The following is a 15,838-nucleotide window of genomic DNA, read 5'->3' as shown; positions in this document are numbered from 1 at the left end:
TGTAGGGGATAGTTAGCTTTGCATTTGATTAAAAAAAAATCGAGTCAACCTCACCAGTAGAATATTTTCTAAAAAATTGATTTCTGACACTTTTTCTGAAATCCAACCTTAACCCATCACATTTTTCGTTTGTCATATGTATTTTGTAAGGTACAACCCATGATTATACGTAACTAATCCAGACTTTCATTCTATGGCACAGTTTTCATTTAGGTATATCATCAGTCCACATGTGTGACATTATTTGAAAAAAATCTTTACTCTTCACCTCTGATAACAATGACAATAACATAATAAGTATAATATAACGCCTTCTGTGATCTGGTCTTCTTTTTGTTCTGTCGGTTCATTGGAACCCAATTCGAGTTCATTTAATGTCTATCAAACTGGGAGCAACCAATGATATTGAATCATTTTAATTTAATCATTTCTTCTGTTTAATTCCTGTTTAGATATGAATTATTAATTAGTCAAATCATTGCTTTCTTTTGGAATATTCCACAACTCTTTTTTGAAATGACCATATTGTATATGCACCTTCTTAATTTATTATTTACTTTCTTCAGCAATGTTATAATGATAATGTTGTTTTTCTTACATGTAAATTTTATAATTTAATTTCAACATTGTTAAGTTTTTCCCCTTTCCTCTAGTCATCCACTTTAACCCATGCCCATTTCTCTACTTCTAGGCTAATGCTTTAAATAACTGTCCAAATTTATTGGAGTTTTAATTTTATTGTTTTTTTTTTTGTACAGTTGTGTTCAGGAGAGAAGAGGAAGTAACTCAAATACCTCATTGAACAATGAGATAAATGGGATTATTTCTCTTGTAGTCTCCCAGAATCCTGTGGGTCTAATGATGTACCTTATGAATGCTATTGGAATATTGATCAACATAAATTATGAGATATTCATAGTGTTTGCTTTTTATAATCAAATTTTTATTTTTAGGTTTGTGTATTATCTGATCTTTAAACATTAATAGAAAAGGATAAAAAGATCAAAAACAAAAATTAGTTTGCATGAAAGAATGTGTTTAAAATGTGCCAACGTTCAAAATGTTTCATTGTAGCCTTTAAAAAAAAAACTCAGCAAAGAATAGACTGGTTGATTGTCCTTTGAACAAAGTTAATAACTCTGAGTGAGATTTTTATTCTAACCATTTATAGAAGATTCTCTAGCGTTTAATAAACATTATGAACAGGCTAAAGATATTGTCATATACATTTTTATCACTCAATCAGAGGTCAAAAGAATGTTTTAAATCAGTTGTTTATACTCTTTTTATTACACTTTAAATATTCCTCATGAACAGTATGCCTTGAAATATTATATGTACCAAATTATAATGATTAATTATCGATTTATTTTCCAATGTTTAAAAATCACAATTTTATATTAAAATTTTATGATTAACTCCCCAAAATATACTACTTAATTAATTATAACGTTATAGTGGAGAAATCTGATAAGAAGTACCTTAATCCAGTGATAAAGTTAATGCGTATTATCAATAATGGAACAAATAGGTATAATGGAACAAATAGGTATAATGAAACAAATAGATACCATTTGCCTCTGGATATGATGTGCTCAGATGGACACAACATAGCTTTCAGTATTGCTGTCAAAAACATATAACCTAAATCTAGTATCGAGAAAACATCAGACAAATTCAGCTGAGGAAATTCTGCAAAAAAAATGATCTGCATTTCTTGAAATGTAAAGATGAGGGATGATACAGACTTCTCAAGATTAAAAGAGACATGGAAACTAAATGCAACACGTGAATAGAATCCTAGATCGGGTTTAAATTTATTCCCATGAATTACATTAGTTGGACAAAGGTGATATTTTAACAAGGCTTGTAATTAAATAATGGTATTGTATCAATATTAATTTTTCAATTTTGATAATTATCTTTTAATTATGTAAAAGAATGTCATTTATAAATATAAAAAATGTACACTAAAAAGAAGGACTCATTTCTATAACTTACTCTCAAAGCATTTACGCATACACATACGTCTATACATACGCATATACATATATATTTACATATATGCACATAAGGAGAGGGAACAGTAAAGGAAATGTTATAAATATTCATAGTCAAGGAATCAGGGATATTATAAAAATTAAGATGTATAGAAACTATTTTTATCACTTCTGTCAGTCTGAAGTTATTTCAAAGTTAAAATTAAAAATCAGAAGAAAACAAAAACTTATCAAAATAACCATTGTGTCCAAGGTGAGATCTAGTCAAAAACAAATTGATATTTTAACTTGTGCTGGAAAGTATATAACTGCCTTTCTGTATTTGAAAGAATACTACTTCCATGCTATAAAATGGAAAGATATTGCTTAGAGATAGTGTTTCATCTGTTGACTAAAATACTTTCCCAGTATAGTGAAGTCTGTGACTTTAAAAAGTACATGGCATTTTTTTTACTGTCCTGTCTTTTAAATGTCTTGGCTTTATCTTCTTTTATCTCCATTTATCATATCTCCTTTTTCTAGAACTGCACTATCTACAACTAGAGTGTATCTACCTCTCCAGGAAATGTCTTCCTACATGGAAATCAGCTTAAGACTAATCTTTTCATAAGCATTTTGCACCTAAATTTGTTTTTTTTACATAATCTATGATAAATCTATTTTTGTCTCTTATCTGTCCTACATCCATTTTTTTTTTTTTAATGCAATAGGTTCTTTTTTTTCTTTAAATATTTGTTTGGGGGAGGGGACACCACATTTCTACTCAGTTAGAGGTCTTTTATTTTTTTACACCTATCATGCTACAAATGCACAGGGAATGGGTTCCTGCAGCCCAGACTCCTCATTGGTTTTCACAATGTGCGTCTCTGGGTAGAGCAGGCTGGCACATCAATTGAACACAGGTAATTTTCTCTTTGGCTTCTTTCTTTTTTTGATCATTTTCCTTCACACAGTTCGGGAAGCTCTCTCGGCTCTCAGAGTGCTTAATACGCTCAATATATTCATTAATTCTCTTGGCAAGAACCTTGCCCTTAACCTGGTTGATACCAACGATGCTAATGGCATGCTGGGTAACATTGTAGACTCTTCCGGTTTTGTCATAGTAACATAGTTCCTTTTTGAACAGTGCCCATTCCCTGGATGTCTATGACATCACCCTTCTTTGAGATTCGCATACATCCGGCCAAAGGAACGACTCCATGTTTTCTAAAACACCTAGAGAACAGAGCGGGCTCCTCTCTCTCCTCTTTCCCTTTGTGTCGGTCATTTTGATGAATTATTGGAAGATGGTGGTTCCCTGACGTAGGTTTTAATGACCAGTAGAATTCAATAAAGTTTCTTTTGATAATATGGTGCTTACTCTATAATCCTTTCGTAACTTTTTAGGTATGGTATTTAGTTAGATCCAAAATATGTGTAACACCTTTGTTAAACTTTTTCTTTCTGTGGTATGCTTTCGAGTAGAATTTTTGGTGGTGGATTTGAAGGCGTTCAAAACCTGGGGCAACTTGATACAAGTCAACAGTAACTACAGAATAATCACTACTACAGTTTATTTGAAGGCGTTCAAAACCTGGGGCAACTTGATACAAGTCAACAGTAACTACAGAATAATGTCTTTCAGTATCTGTGCCAGTACCCACAGTTACTTCACTGTTTGAGTACAATTGCTTATGGTCCTGAAGGTGTTCTGTTAAAAGTTCATTGAGCAAAAATTTCTCATGTTTTCTTTTATTAGCTTGATGTCAAGATATACTTTTAGTAGCTAGTTATACCTCTGCTATACAGAGAATGGCAGAACTCTTGGCATATAACAATCTCTGCACTAAGAGGCTTGACAAATGCTAGCATGGCTCTAGCAGCTTAAGGTCCTGTCCCTAGAATGACCCCAGCCTCCCTTAAAACGCTTGCCTGAGAAGGCTCAGCACTGAGAATTTACTGTCTTGTAGCCAAAACCTGGTGGTAGATAGACAGGCCCCTGAGCTTTCTCTTAGAGCAGATACTTTAGAAAGCTTGCAATTAATTATAAATCCTATCTCTTCTCTTTGAGATGTAAATCTACTCTCCCCCCACCCCAGTGTTTCCTCAAGGACTTAAGAGTTGTCTCTATGAAATGCAAACATTCAGTGAGATAACCCTCTTTCACTCAAAGTCCCCATAAATCAACAATTTCCTAAAATTCAATTTAATAATTGCTAAGTGGAGGATAAGGGCCTACCTTCCTTCCGTGGCTGGCTGCCTTGCTTTTACTTGCACACTACCTCCTGTGATAAAGATAAAAGTTTATTTCTCCTCTGAATAAGCTCTAATTAACAAATCCAGGTGTCCTAGTCGAATGGACTGACGTCCCTTTGCGCCCTGTGGTGCCTTTCCGTTAGCACAGCCAGCCTTTAAAAGGTCTCCAGGCCTTTGTGTTTCAAGGAAGTTGAGTTCAGTTTACTCTTGACCCTCTTCCCTATTGCAATAGTATTTCTGATAAAATCTGTCCTCACTGCTTTAAGTACTGTCCAGCTTAGCTTTTGACAATATTATGTTACATGACTTGCTTAACTCAATATTCTCCATTAACTGCAGAAATAAATTTTACATGTTGATCACAATTCAGCAGCATTTGTACTCAGGAAATAAGCACTTGGTCACTGGATGTTGGACATGCATTAGGAGACAACGCTGCACAGGTCTCCTGCGTTTCTGCATATCTTGTTTGCAGAGGCACTTGACTGCCTTTGTTCCTGGCTATCTTTCTTAGGATGTTTGTGTAGTGACAACCTTGGAAGATAAAGGCAGTGTCTCCCTTTGGAGAAAAGGGCAGATTTGTTTATTGCCCAGTATGATAAAGATGATGCCTCCCTTCAGGGCCTTCAAGTCAGGCTTCCTGCCCATTATAAAAAAATTAGGTTTCTCGACCACGGTTGAAATTCCTCTCACTGTGTGTGTAGTCACTATCCAGCCCTCTTTGCATGACCTTATGGGAACCGAGGCTCAGGGAGCCAGCAGCCCAGAGATCACAGAAGCAGCTAGATGATGCAACCTGGAAATGTGGTCATTGATTCCAACTCCCCCAGTATTACTCAGTGGGAATGAGGAGACAGGAGGGAGCTGGATGAGTAAATTCTCCAGCCGTCTTTCTTCCTCCTTCCCATGAACTGCATTCCATCGCAATTTGTCCTTGAAGGACGTCTCTTTGTGAGGTGTTGCTTCTTACTACATCAATCTAGACTGATAAACCCCGTTTCTCCAGTTTCTATTTAAAAAAAAAAAATCATCTAACATTTTACGAGTTTAGAAACTTTAAGATTTGAGAGGTTCTGGAGAGAGTTGCATGGCAAAACTTGCAGCTTTGCCATCTCTCTGATTTCATTCCTCCCTCATCTTCCTGGAGCAATAAGTTCTTTCTCAGTCTTAACACAGAACAGTTCTGCCTATATTCAGCTCCTTTGGGATCTCATTTTCTGTGCTAAGCACCCATTTGGGTATTTTTTTTCCCCAAACAAATGTAATTCTCTTCCCATGAGGAATCCATAAGGAATGTATATTTGTAAAGAACTTAGAAAACACACCAATAAAAGTGTAAAATTATCCATCATATTACAAAACTATTAACATTGGTATCTTTTGTTCCAGTCTTTAATATATTTCATAACTGGGTTTATTCTGTACATACATTTGTTATCTTGATTTAAAAAGAAATGTTTTATATTCTATAATGGAAAATTTCCAATGTTGCCAAAATTTATTTGAAAAATTACTTTTCACTGCTTTTGTAATATTTTTAATGAGCTGTGTCAATTTACTCAAAGTTTGTGCTATGGTTGGACAGTTTAGTTTCCTTATCTTCATTGTTCTAAATTATACCATAATAAACATTTTGGTACATTAATCTTGATCTGCATTTTTTTTATTACATTATGGCAGGTGACTAGATGAGAAATTAGTGAGTCAGAGGAAAAGAACATTTTAAGGCTCTAGATGCCTATTACTAAAATTGCTTCTAGGAATTACAACGGGAATGGCGTGATCAGATATGTGATTTTTATAGGTAACTTGGGTTGCAGAATCGAGGGAAAAGATGATGAGACTTGAACCGAGCTAGGGCAATTGGGATTGGGAGGGCGTGGATGTAGAGATGGGGATGGAGTTTTGGAATATTTCTAAAATACAGTCAAAAGGACTTGGTAACTGGGTGTGTGGGAAATAAGAAACAGTGAAGAACCAAAGACTACTGCTTGGCTTTCCTACCTGCCTAACTGTGGGATGTTGGTTAGTTAGTTAGGACAGAAAGAGAAGATGTTAAGGAGTATCGACGTGTAGAAGATAATTTGGTTTGAGATTTCTTTTATTTCAATTACATATCATTTTTTAAGGGTTTTATGTAGAATCTAACGGACATTTGGAAATTTGGTTACTGGTAGGGAGCATCTGTTGTTTTGATCTGTCCAACATCTGGGGCTAGATTTAGAGTTTTTTTCAGAGGAGGGTCTTTGAGTGGCATTGTGGTTAGAAGTCTTGTCTTAACGCTGCGTTTATTTAGCAGACACCGGTTTTTTTTTTTTTAATTTAGATTACATGTGTATTTTTTATTCGTTTATTTTTAATTAATTTATTTTTAATTCTTTAACGTCACCACATATTTGACCCCTTTAACTCCATCTACTTCTCCCTCTCCCCCTCTACTCTGGTAACCACTAGTCTATTGTCCATGTTCATGAGTCTCTGTTTGTTTGTCCTGTTCATTTAGATTACATGTGCTTTCAGTTACGTAAATGGAGATTGGGTAATACTAAAGCATGAAAGTCAGCCCCGGGTTGCTGCTGCTGGCATCCATTCATTCTTACTCTAGTAATACAACTTCCATTTTCCTTGGGAGGTTCGTCCCTCTCCCACTCCCCACTTCTGTGGTTTTTCTGCCCCCGGCACTACTTTGTGGATCCAAGAGTGGGCACATGATTCAAGTCAACCAATCACAGCCAAGGGAGCTGAAGTCTAGGAGTTTCCAGGGGAACTGCTGATAAAAGCTCTTTCCACAGGAATCACTAATTGCGTAGGATATAGAACTGGAGCAATTGGCAGCTGTTTTGCTTGTCTGGCAATGGACTCAATTCAAAGGAAAGCAAAAGTGAGTTAATTCCGATGACCTAGTTCTGATGGCGTCACTTGAGCCCTAGGAACCAAGTGTATTAATGCTACTTCTAGGGCTTTTCTGTCTTATGAGGCCTTAAGCCACATTGTGTGAGTTTCTGTCATATACAACCAAAGAAGTCCTGACTAACAGTATTAGAAAAAGGCTCAAGTTTTCAAAAAGTTTCAACTATTCAGGATAAAACTAAGAGGAACCCTATTGTGACTACACAAGTATTCTTTTATATTTAATAGCTGACAAATACATATGGAACATTCGTGGTTCCAGGCACTGTATATACAAAACAAATTAATTATAGGTATAGTTACAGAAATATTTTTATGGACAGCATATTAAAATATCATAATTCATAAGTCAGCTTAATTAGCTAGCTGTAATTAATAGCATGAATTTTGGCTTTTAGGTCTTAGGTACTTTACTTTATATTTCTTTTGTGGACCTGAGGGTAATGACAATTGGTAGCCAGCAAATAATTTCTTTGTTTGAATTTTAGAAATATTTCAAATGTCTGGAATATAAAACTCTATACTGGGAACTCAAGTTTCATTATTTAGATTAGCAAAAAGTATTCCAACTTATATTTAAAATGCCTAACAAGTATCCAACTATCAATTTGTAGAATTTTGGGGGTCTTTCTCCTGAATCCTTATTTACATCACTTTCAAAGGGTACTGATGGTGGAATCTCAATGAGCAATAAAAGCTTGATTTAGATTTCTGAAGCGTCATTAGTAATAACAGCTTATATAAAGTTGTAGGGGTAAAAACTATTCAGGTTTTTCTTTCCTTTAATATTCATGAATGTTTCATTTTTTAGCCACCTTTGTGCCTCAGCTGTCTCTTTAGGTCTTGAGTTGTCGGTTGAGGATAGTTTAATTAAGAATGTTTTTGCTTCACAGTCCACCCTTGGGTCATTAAAAATTGTAATGGAAAAATATGATAATGGAAAAATAAATTATTTAAATTTGTTATTAATATGAGTGTTTAAATATGTATCATGGGATCCAGAAGACGTTGTACTGAAAAACTCAAAACATAGGAAAAAGTATTCTTCACCATCTTACGTCTCATAAAAATGACACGTGACCAGTGATTAATGTACTACAAACATACAGCAACAAATTACCTCATCTTTTCTAAGTTCATTGCTTCAATTTAAACAATCAACAATTTTTTTTTTTCCACCAGGGGTTTTCGAGGAACTCACTAGTGAGTTAGCAAACATCTTCTTAAAACACAAAAACCAAATAAATACAGATGACAAAGAGATACAGTATGTGTCTTGTACAGGACACCTCACATGGGCCTTTTTATGGCTTCAGAGACACTTATTGGGCCGAGATTCTTTTTCTTTCCAGCAGGTGCTGGAAACCCAATCTGCATTCTTTTCCTTTGCTAAGATCGCTGTTATCCAGAGCCGAAGACAAGCTGTAGAATGGGGCACATTTCCCCGAGTCGCGCTCACCACTCCCTTCTAATTCTTGGCTGCTCCTGGAAATTAGCATGAATTCATTGTAATGGAAGGACAAGGGCCCTTTCCATTACAAGTATTTTATAGCTAATCACTCTGGGAATAGCAAAAGTAATAAACTTGATGACATCTGAAATTTTATGAAGTTCTTACAGTTTTTCCTCCATCATACTTCCTCACTTCTCCGTCAGATGCTAACTGCGAACTACGGTGGATTTGATTTCTATTTTCAGCCTTCCTAGCAGAGTTCACCAAATCTGCTCACTTCTTTAGAGTTTACTTTTCATGACATTTATGCAAATTCCTTCCTCTGAGACGGCCTGTCTTCCCTGCATGTAGAACTCATACCCCAAACTGAAAAGTATCCTCTTGTCCTAAGTTAGTAATTTGCATCTCCGAGCAAGAAGAGACTGGGTAACATCCATTCCAAGGTATGGGTACCATCATCACATTTGAGTAGTCATATTTCTTGAAAAGATATTAATTTAGTCTAGCTTTTGTTAGATATCCAAGTTTTGGTATTACCCAGGGAAACCAAAATGGTGATTTTCAGACACAGAGGATTCATATTATTGTTTGATTAGTATTTCTTATTGTAAACCATAGGGTTTACTTAAAAGCTTCTTAAAACGCGAATTTCAAATGATTTTTATAGGTATTGGTAAATCTTGGCCATATTTCTGAGAGGGCACTTAGAAAAAGGAGTGGCCGGGGTAATGACATTGCCGAGAATTCACTGCTCCCACGATTCGTTACTGGTGCATTCTCCAGGATCACAATAGTCTAACCGTCTTACTTCACCATTGTTAAAATGCAAGAAGTATCAAGAGTTCATTGGTGTTCAAAGTAGTAATTAGAAAAACAGCTACTGTTGCCATTTACTAAAAAAATCAGATCTGGCTTGTCATTTTACGATCTAAATTCTTTCAGCTTTGAGGTCACCTACACGAATGAGAAAAATGTTAGGAAGTCGGGTAAGTTTTACTCCCAATGTCTGGTATAGTGAGCACGATGAAGTAGCAAGAACCGCGCGCGCGCACACACACACACGCACACACACCCCACCACCACCAGAAAGGAAAAAAAAATGAGGTTAGCATCCCGGTGTTGATTCTCCCAGGCATCAACGCAGTCCCGACCGGGAACAGAGCGGCATCCTAGCGAGACCCGCAGCCGCTTCCTGGGGGAGGGCTCCCAGCAGCAGGTCGGTGCGGACTCAGCGCCCTGCGCGCGGGCGGGACGCCGTCAGGGCGCTGGGGTCGCTCGTCCCGGCGGTGCGCAGTGACTTTCGAGGTTGGGGGAGCAGGACGGGCCGAAAGGGCGACCCAGCGGCGGCCGCCCCGAGCTGCTGTCGTCGGCACGGCCCCCCGCTGCGAGAGGCGGGGCGGGACGGCGCGCGCGGTGACCGCGGCGAGGGGCGGGGCCGCGCGGGGCCGCGGCGCCCAGCTCGGGGGCGCGCGGCGCGGGCCCGGGAGACGAGGCCGCGGCGGGGCGCAGACGCCGCAGGTGACTCGCGCGCGGAGCGGGGTGCGCGGGCGGCGGAGGCGGGAGGCGGGCCGGGCTCGGCCCCGCTGTCACCCTGGGCGCCGCGAGCCGGGGACGCGAGGCGAGGCGAGGCGGGCGCAGGGCGCGCGGCCCCCGCGGCCCCGGCATGTTTCGCGAGGCGAGCGTTTCGCTCCCGCCCGTGGGCTGAGGCGGCGGCGGCCAGCTGCGGCGACATGCACCTGCCGGGCGCGGCTTAGAGGACGCGGCAGGCGGCGAGTCCCGGCCGCCGGTCGGAGGGCTTTCTTCGCCCGGCCGCGGGCCCGAGCCGGAGCGCGGGGTGGGCGCCCCGACATGGCGGCCCGGAGCGCCCCGAGCTGCCACCTGCGGCTCGAGTGGGTGTACGGCTACCGGGGCCACCAGTGCCGCAACAACCTCTACTACACGGCGGCCAAGGAGATCGTGTACTTCGTGGCGGGCGTCGGCGTGGTGTACAGCCCGCGGGAGCACCGGCAGAAGTTCTACCGCGGCCACAGCGACGACATCATCAGGTACGCGGGGCGGGGGCGCCCGAGGTCGCCCCTGCGCGCCGCTCGCGGAGCCCGCACTGGCGGACCTCCTCGGGGCCGTGACCCGCTCCTGCGCGGAGCAGCGGCCCGAAGACGGCCCCGCACGCGTCTTGTCCCGAGTCCACCGTGCTAACCCCCGCGAACGCTTTCCCCATCCTCGGCTTCTGGAGTCTCTCCCTCGGGTCGCGGCGGTGACACCAAGTCCACCGGGTGTTCGCTTGTATGGCTTTGTACCCCTCTCCCTGCATCAAATTTATGAAACGGCAAAAATAATAATAATAATAATAATAATAATAATAATAATAATAAAAAGGTTATTTAGGTAGCAACTTACTCCTTTGAATCCCGCCAGAGAGTTTTCCTTAAACGAATTCTTAAAGCGTCTGGGGGAAATCCTTTACCTAATAAAAGTGATCAAAACAAAGTCCCGCAAGCCGTCGGCTGGTCCCGGGGAGCGCGCCCAGGTGGCATCCTGCAGGGCACTCACCTCTTGGCCGTGGTAATTAGTTCAGGTTTCACTGCCTGCTGTTATCAGCAGGTAGAAAAGAAACCCCAGCAACCTTCAGGCGATTCATGGGATAGTAAGCATTCGCACACCCACGGCAGTTTGGGGGTAGGCGTCATCTGAAAGAAGCTGCTAAAAACTCTACCGATGTCCAGTCCTCTTGTTTCCTCTTCATCAAAGTGCTCCTGAATAAATTTCCTTTTGTATTTTTTACATAAACTACATTTTTTTTTTTTGGCATTTTAATTCTTCTTTGGGCGATATCCTAAAGTTGGTCCCAGGGCTCATCGACATTTCTTTAGTGAACGGTGCATTTAAAATGTAATTTTCAATCAGTGCCTCCGCAGAACTTTTATGGCAAATAAAAGCTGCAGAAATTTTTCAAGGCCATTAATTATTGCCTCAAGCACAGCATATTTGTCCTTGACAGACGGAGAATATATTTAAAAACATTGAGATTGTGTTTGTATGCTGCTTTGGGCTTTGTTTTGTTTTGTTTTGTTTTGTTTTTGATGGAGATTCTATTACAGATTTGGTTACTCTGTTTTATTCTCTTCATTTATGTTCCACAGAATTTAAATTGGGCATTTCGAATTCTGTATCTCGGTTTGGAGTCTTACAGGCAAGAAGGTCTGGTACTTACATTCTGTAAACGACTAAGTTCTATTTTGCATGTCTGTACATCTATGATCTGTAGGAGGGAGAAGGAGGCCCAGGACAAACACAAGGTAGGGCAACGTGGGGTAAAGATAAGGACAGTAAAAATGGAGATTGTGGAATAGAGAATCAGATGGTTTTGGTTCATTCGTTTGTTGTTCATGGCAAGAGTGGAATTTACCCCAGTTCTTTTTCCCTCATCCTTTCCAGTTTCTCTTCCACGTGGTAGGTCTCCCACAGTACTGAGGGTAGTGGCTTTGCCTAGTCGAATCCACCCTCCTCCAGATACTCAGTCGATTAAGAGGCTGAATTCCGGAGGTGGGGTAGGTGTGAAGGATTTTGATGTCTTCTGCAAGTGTAGGTCTATTGTTTTTACTCCTTGGTATTTGGGAGCAGTATGGTACGAAGGCATTTCAGAAAGAAATGTGACTTATTTGAAGGGGTAAATTCTGTTTTGTTCTTCCAGCATAATTAGAAGCTATGTCATATGTCACGCTGGTCAAATTTTTATAATTGTGCTTCAGTGAACTCTAAGGAAGGTAACGCTTTCCCCTTCCTCTATATACATATAGTTGCATAACTCACACATTATCTCAAAATATTTCAAAATGGCAAATTACTCCATTTTTGTCATAATTGAATACATGCTTATGACTTCATGCAAATGACATATCATTAAAACAATTTATAACAATAAGAAGTTTTCCTGAAAAATTGCAGTGGGGTAGTAAAATCTGAATTATTTGGCATCTTGAAATTGGTGACACAAATTTAATACAGTACTAAGAATATAGCTTAGAAATCGGATTGACAGAGATCAATCTTTTTGTGAAACAGATCAGGCAATGTTCAAACCTTTGAGTTATTTTTTCAATTCAATTTTTGAAATATAGAAAGTGCTCTAGTAATTTTTCAATTATGTCACAGCAGAAAATGTAATATTTATAAACGTGGCTGATGCGTAGTGGAAAACAATGTTGCTGTAATGTCAGCCTTATTAACAAAAAGTCATTGCTGTTTTTATTACGATTTTGTTTCCATATTTGTTTGAAACTTAGGTAAAGCTTTTTGGTCAATTAGGACTTATTATTCTGGGACTAACCAGAATGAGCATGTCATTGTCTTTAGATTTTAAAAATGTAAGGGCTATATTGGTTGTAGAGAATAAATCACAATGAGTCTATCATTTGCTTACCAGTTTTTCTATCATCTTACTACACATAATGTAACTAATGATGGTGCCACATGACTTTCCATTTTGTCCGTGTTGCTTGTAATTGTTTTTGCTTCTTTTTGCCATTTATCTAGATACTGTATACTTCTCTACTAATTTATCCTTTAGTTCTATTTACTTCAGTACTGTTGATTTATATAGACATTAGTTTCAGTCAGAAATAATACAGAAATTTTAGGGTCACTATTTTTTTCTGTTGCAAGTTATCATGATAAAGTTCTCTACTTTTTAAGTGTTTATTACAGGTTTAAGACTAGGTTAAACATACTAAACTACTACCTGCTTTAGTATAAGATGCACATCTATAGCTTGGTCTATACTTTGAAACTTTTGCCAGTTGTCTTCCCAAAGAATATGATAGCTTTTAAATTTTTCTAGTTATTGCCCATGAACACATTTTTGACAAATTTGTTCCTGAAGTGGTGAATATTATTGACAGTTTTGAAATCATTTATCACCAATGAAGACGATCGATGGAATACAGTTTGTTTACTTATGCGAGTAAACCTCCACATTGAACTAACTGCTTGAGCCCATTGTTTATGTATTATGTAGATATGGAATTTGAAGTTTTTTCAAAAATGGTGAAAGTATCTCACAAGGTGGCGATGAGCTTAAATGACATAATGCATCTGAAACACTTTGAAAAGTATACCATATGTGGTTGTAGATTAGAGTAATAATTATTCATGACTTCTAGATAAGACCTTCTTTAGACAGAATGAAAGGTGTAGCATCTCTTTTCTTCAATTGTGGTAGGTGGTGTTCTTAAGAAAGAAAACTAATGTATGTGTATATACTATATCCACAATTAAACGTATATGCACTACTACATACATAATTTATACATAAATATAAAATTTACTTAGTTTATTCTCTGTCTCTTCCCAGTAGATATAAATTCCATGAGGGTTGGGAATTTCATCTGTTTGGTTCAGGACTACATCTCTAGTACTAAGAATAGTTTCTGGCAAATAATAGGTGCTCAATAAATATTTGCCGAAAGAATAAGTAAACCAAGAAATACGTATTGCCACACTAAGATGTGTCCCAGATGCCACTTTAAAAAGTGAATAAGAAGGTGGGAGTGACCAACTGTGGCAAATGATGATGATAAATCAAAGATGAGGGCGGAGAATTGACCACTGGATATGGCAAATGTGGAGGTCATTGGTGACCTCCACAAGAGCGCTATGGTGAAAAACAGTAGAGCCAAGACCGAATGGGAGAAAAAGAACTGAAGATAGTGAGTGCAAACAGCTCTTTCAAATATTCCCTCTTAACACGAGACCACTGCATGTGATGTTACCTCTTCCCAGAAGGCTATACCTTCACTCTTGTATTCTGGTGACTGTTTTTGTGTTTCTTAAAGACCCAGATTAGATATTATATTCGGTAGGAAACATCACTGTGAATTGTTATGTCCCCATGTACATACCGTATCACAGGTACGCTGATGCTGTCCCTACTACACATAGTATGCTAAGTGATTCTTGACTGATGTGTCTTAAACTCTCAATACCTAAAGGCAGGGACCCTTACATAAAGGAGATGCTCAATAACTATTTCTTTGATTAGTGAAAAGGCTTTAAAAGAACAGTAAGTCCTTAATAGCTTCTAAGTATTTATTATTCCATATGTTTTCCTTAGTTTATGTCCAAAATATTATATTTTATTAGTATCTCTATATTCAACATGAAACATTATAAAATAATAAAGGAAAACAGTTATAATACAAATCTAAACATGTTAATTTTCCCTAAGTAAATAATGATATATCTAATATACATTTAGGTACAGTATGACAATTTGAACTATTCTAGGTAATTCCTACCTTTCCTTGAAAACAGCTCTTAATTTTATCCCTTAAACTATCCCTTAAACTAAAGTATTTGAAAAATAACCGTAAATATTTTTACATCCTGACACATAAAATGAAATCTTACAAAATAGATTTATTGTATAAACCGTGATAGTTAAGCTCACCTAATTCTAATTAGTTAAACATAGGGATATTTTACTAAATCTGAATGTATTCTAATACTTTCTGAAGTAATACTTCTAGATATTGCACAGCGCTTAAGAAAATTCTGGTATCAGATTTGAGGGAAGGGTTTATACCCATTTCTCAAACTGCTCGTGTTAAGAATTCGCGGAATGCATGTTTTGGATTACAGATTCTGAAATAGAATCATCTGGGGGCACTTTTCAAAAAACAGATTTCTAAGTTCCCACTCTAGAGGAATCTCAGTACATCAGAAGAAAAGGCTAGAATTGGCAAAAAGCTCCTTAAATGATTCTGATTATCAGCCAGGTTTGGGAAATATTGACCATATATCCGGAAACATTAAGTAGACAAATAGGTTTACAGTAATTGCTGCCAGACCTTACAAAGTTGTTACCCTGAACCCACAGAACCACAAAAAAATATTGATTCACCGTGGGAACATTATGCATTCCAAATTGCTTTTCCAACTACGATTTGGACCTGTGTTAAATAAATGAAGTTTCCATCCCGTAAATACAGAGAGGTCGCTGTTGGAAAGAGTTTGGATTGGTGTTTGGATAGGGTAGCCAGGAAGGCTTCACTGTGGAGTATAAAGGTCACACTTCACTGGGGACCTGCTGTGTGGATAGCTGAGGGAAGGAGATTTTGGGCAAACGGACTATCAAATGCAAAAGCCCTAAAGTGGAATGCCTAGTGTGTTTGAGGAACAGAAAGTTGGTGTGGGTGGAGGGCAGTGAATTCAAGCAAAATTAGTAAGCAATGAGGTCTAATGA

At 38.6% G+C, this 15,838-nt stretch overlaps 1 protein-coding gene across 12 annotated transcripts in view; it reads left to right on the top strand.

The window, feature by feature from the left end:
- Positions 1-10,055: 10,055 nt before the first annotated feature.
- EML5 (EMAP like 5) overlaps positions 10,056-15,838 on the top strand; it is a 115,055-nt gene continuing 109,272 nt past the window's right edge. For 11 of the 12 annotated variants that reach the window (XR_004956187.1, XR_004956188.1, XM_036238223.1 and 8 more), the window contains exon 1: positions 10,056-10,643. Coding sequence is in view for 10 of the 12 variants with exons in the window: in XM_036238223.1 (XP_036094116.1) it covers positions 10,447-10,643 (197 nt within the window). In the remaining 2 variants the exon portion in view is untranslated. The remainder of the gene's footprint in view (positions 10,644-15,838) is intronic. The other variant, XM_036238220.1, reaches the window with a different exon arrangement.

Source organism: Rousettus aegyptiacus, unplaced genomic scaffold (genome assembly GCF_014176215.1).
Source record: "Rousettus aegyptiacus isolate mRouAeg1 unplaced genomic scaffold, mRouAeg1.p scaffold_m13_p_3, whole genome shotgun sequence".
NCBI lineage: Eukaryota > Metazoa > Chordata > Mammalia > Chiroptera > Pteropodidae > Rousettus > Rousettus aegyptiacus.
This window is presented reverse-complemented; position numbering and strand designations above follow the sequence as displayed.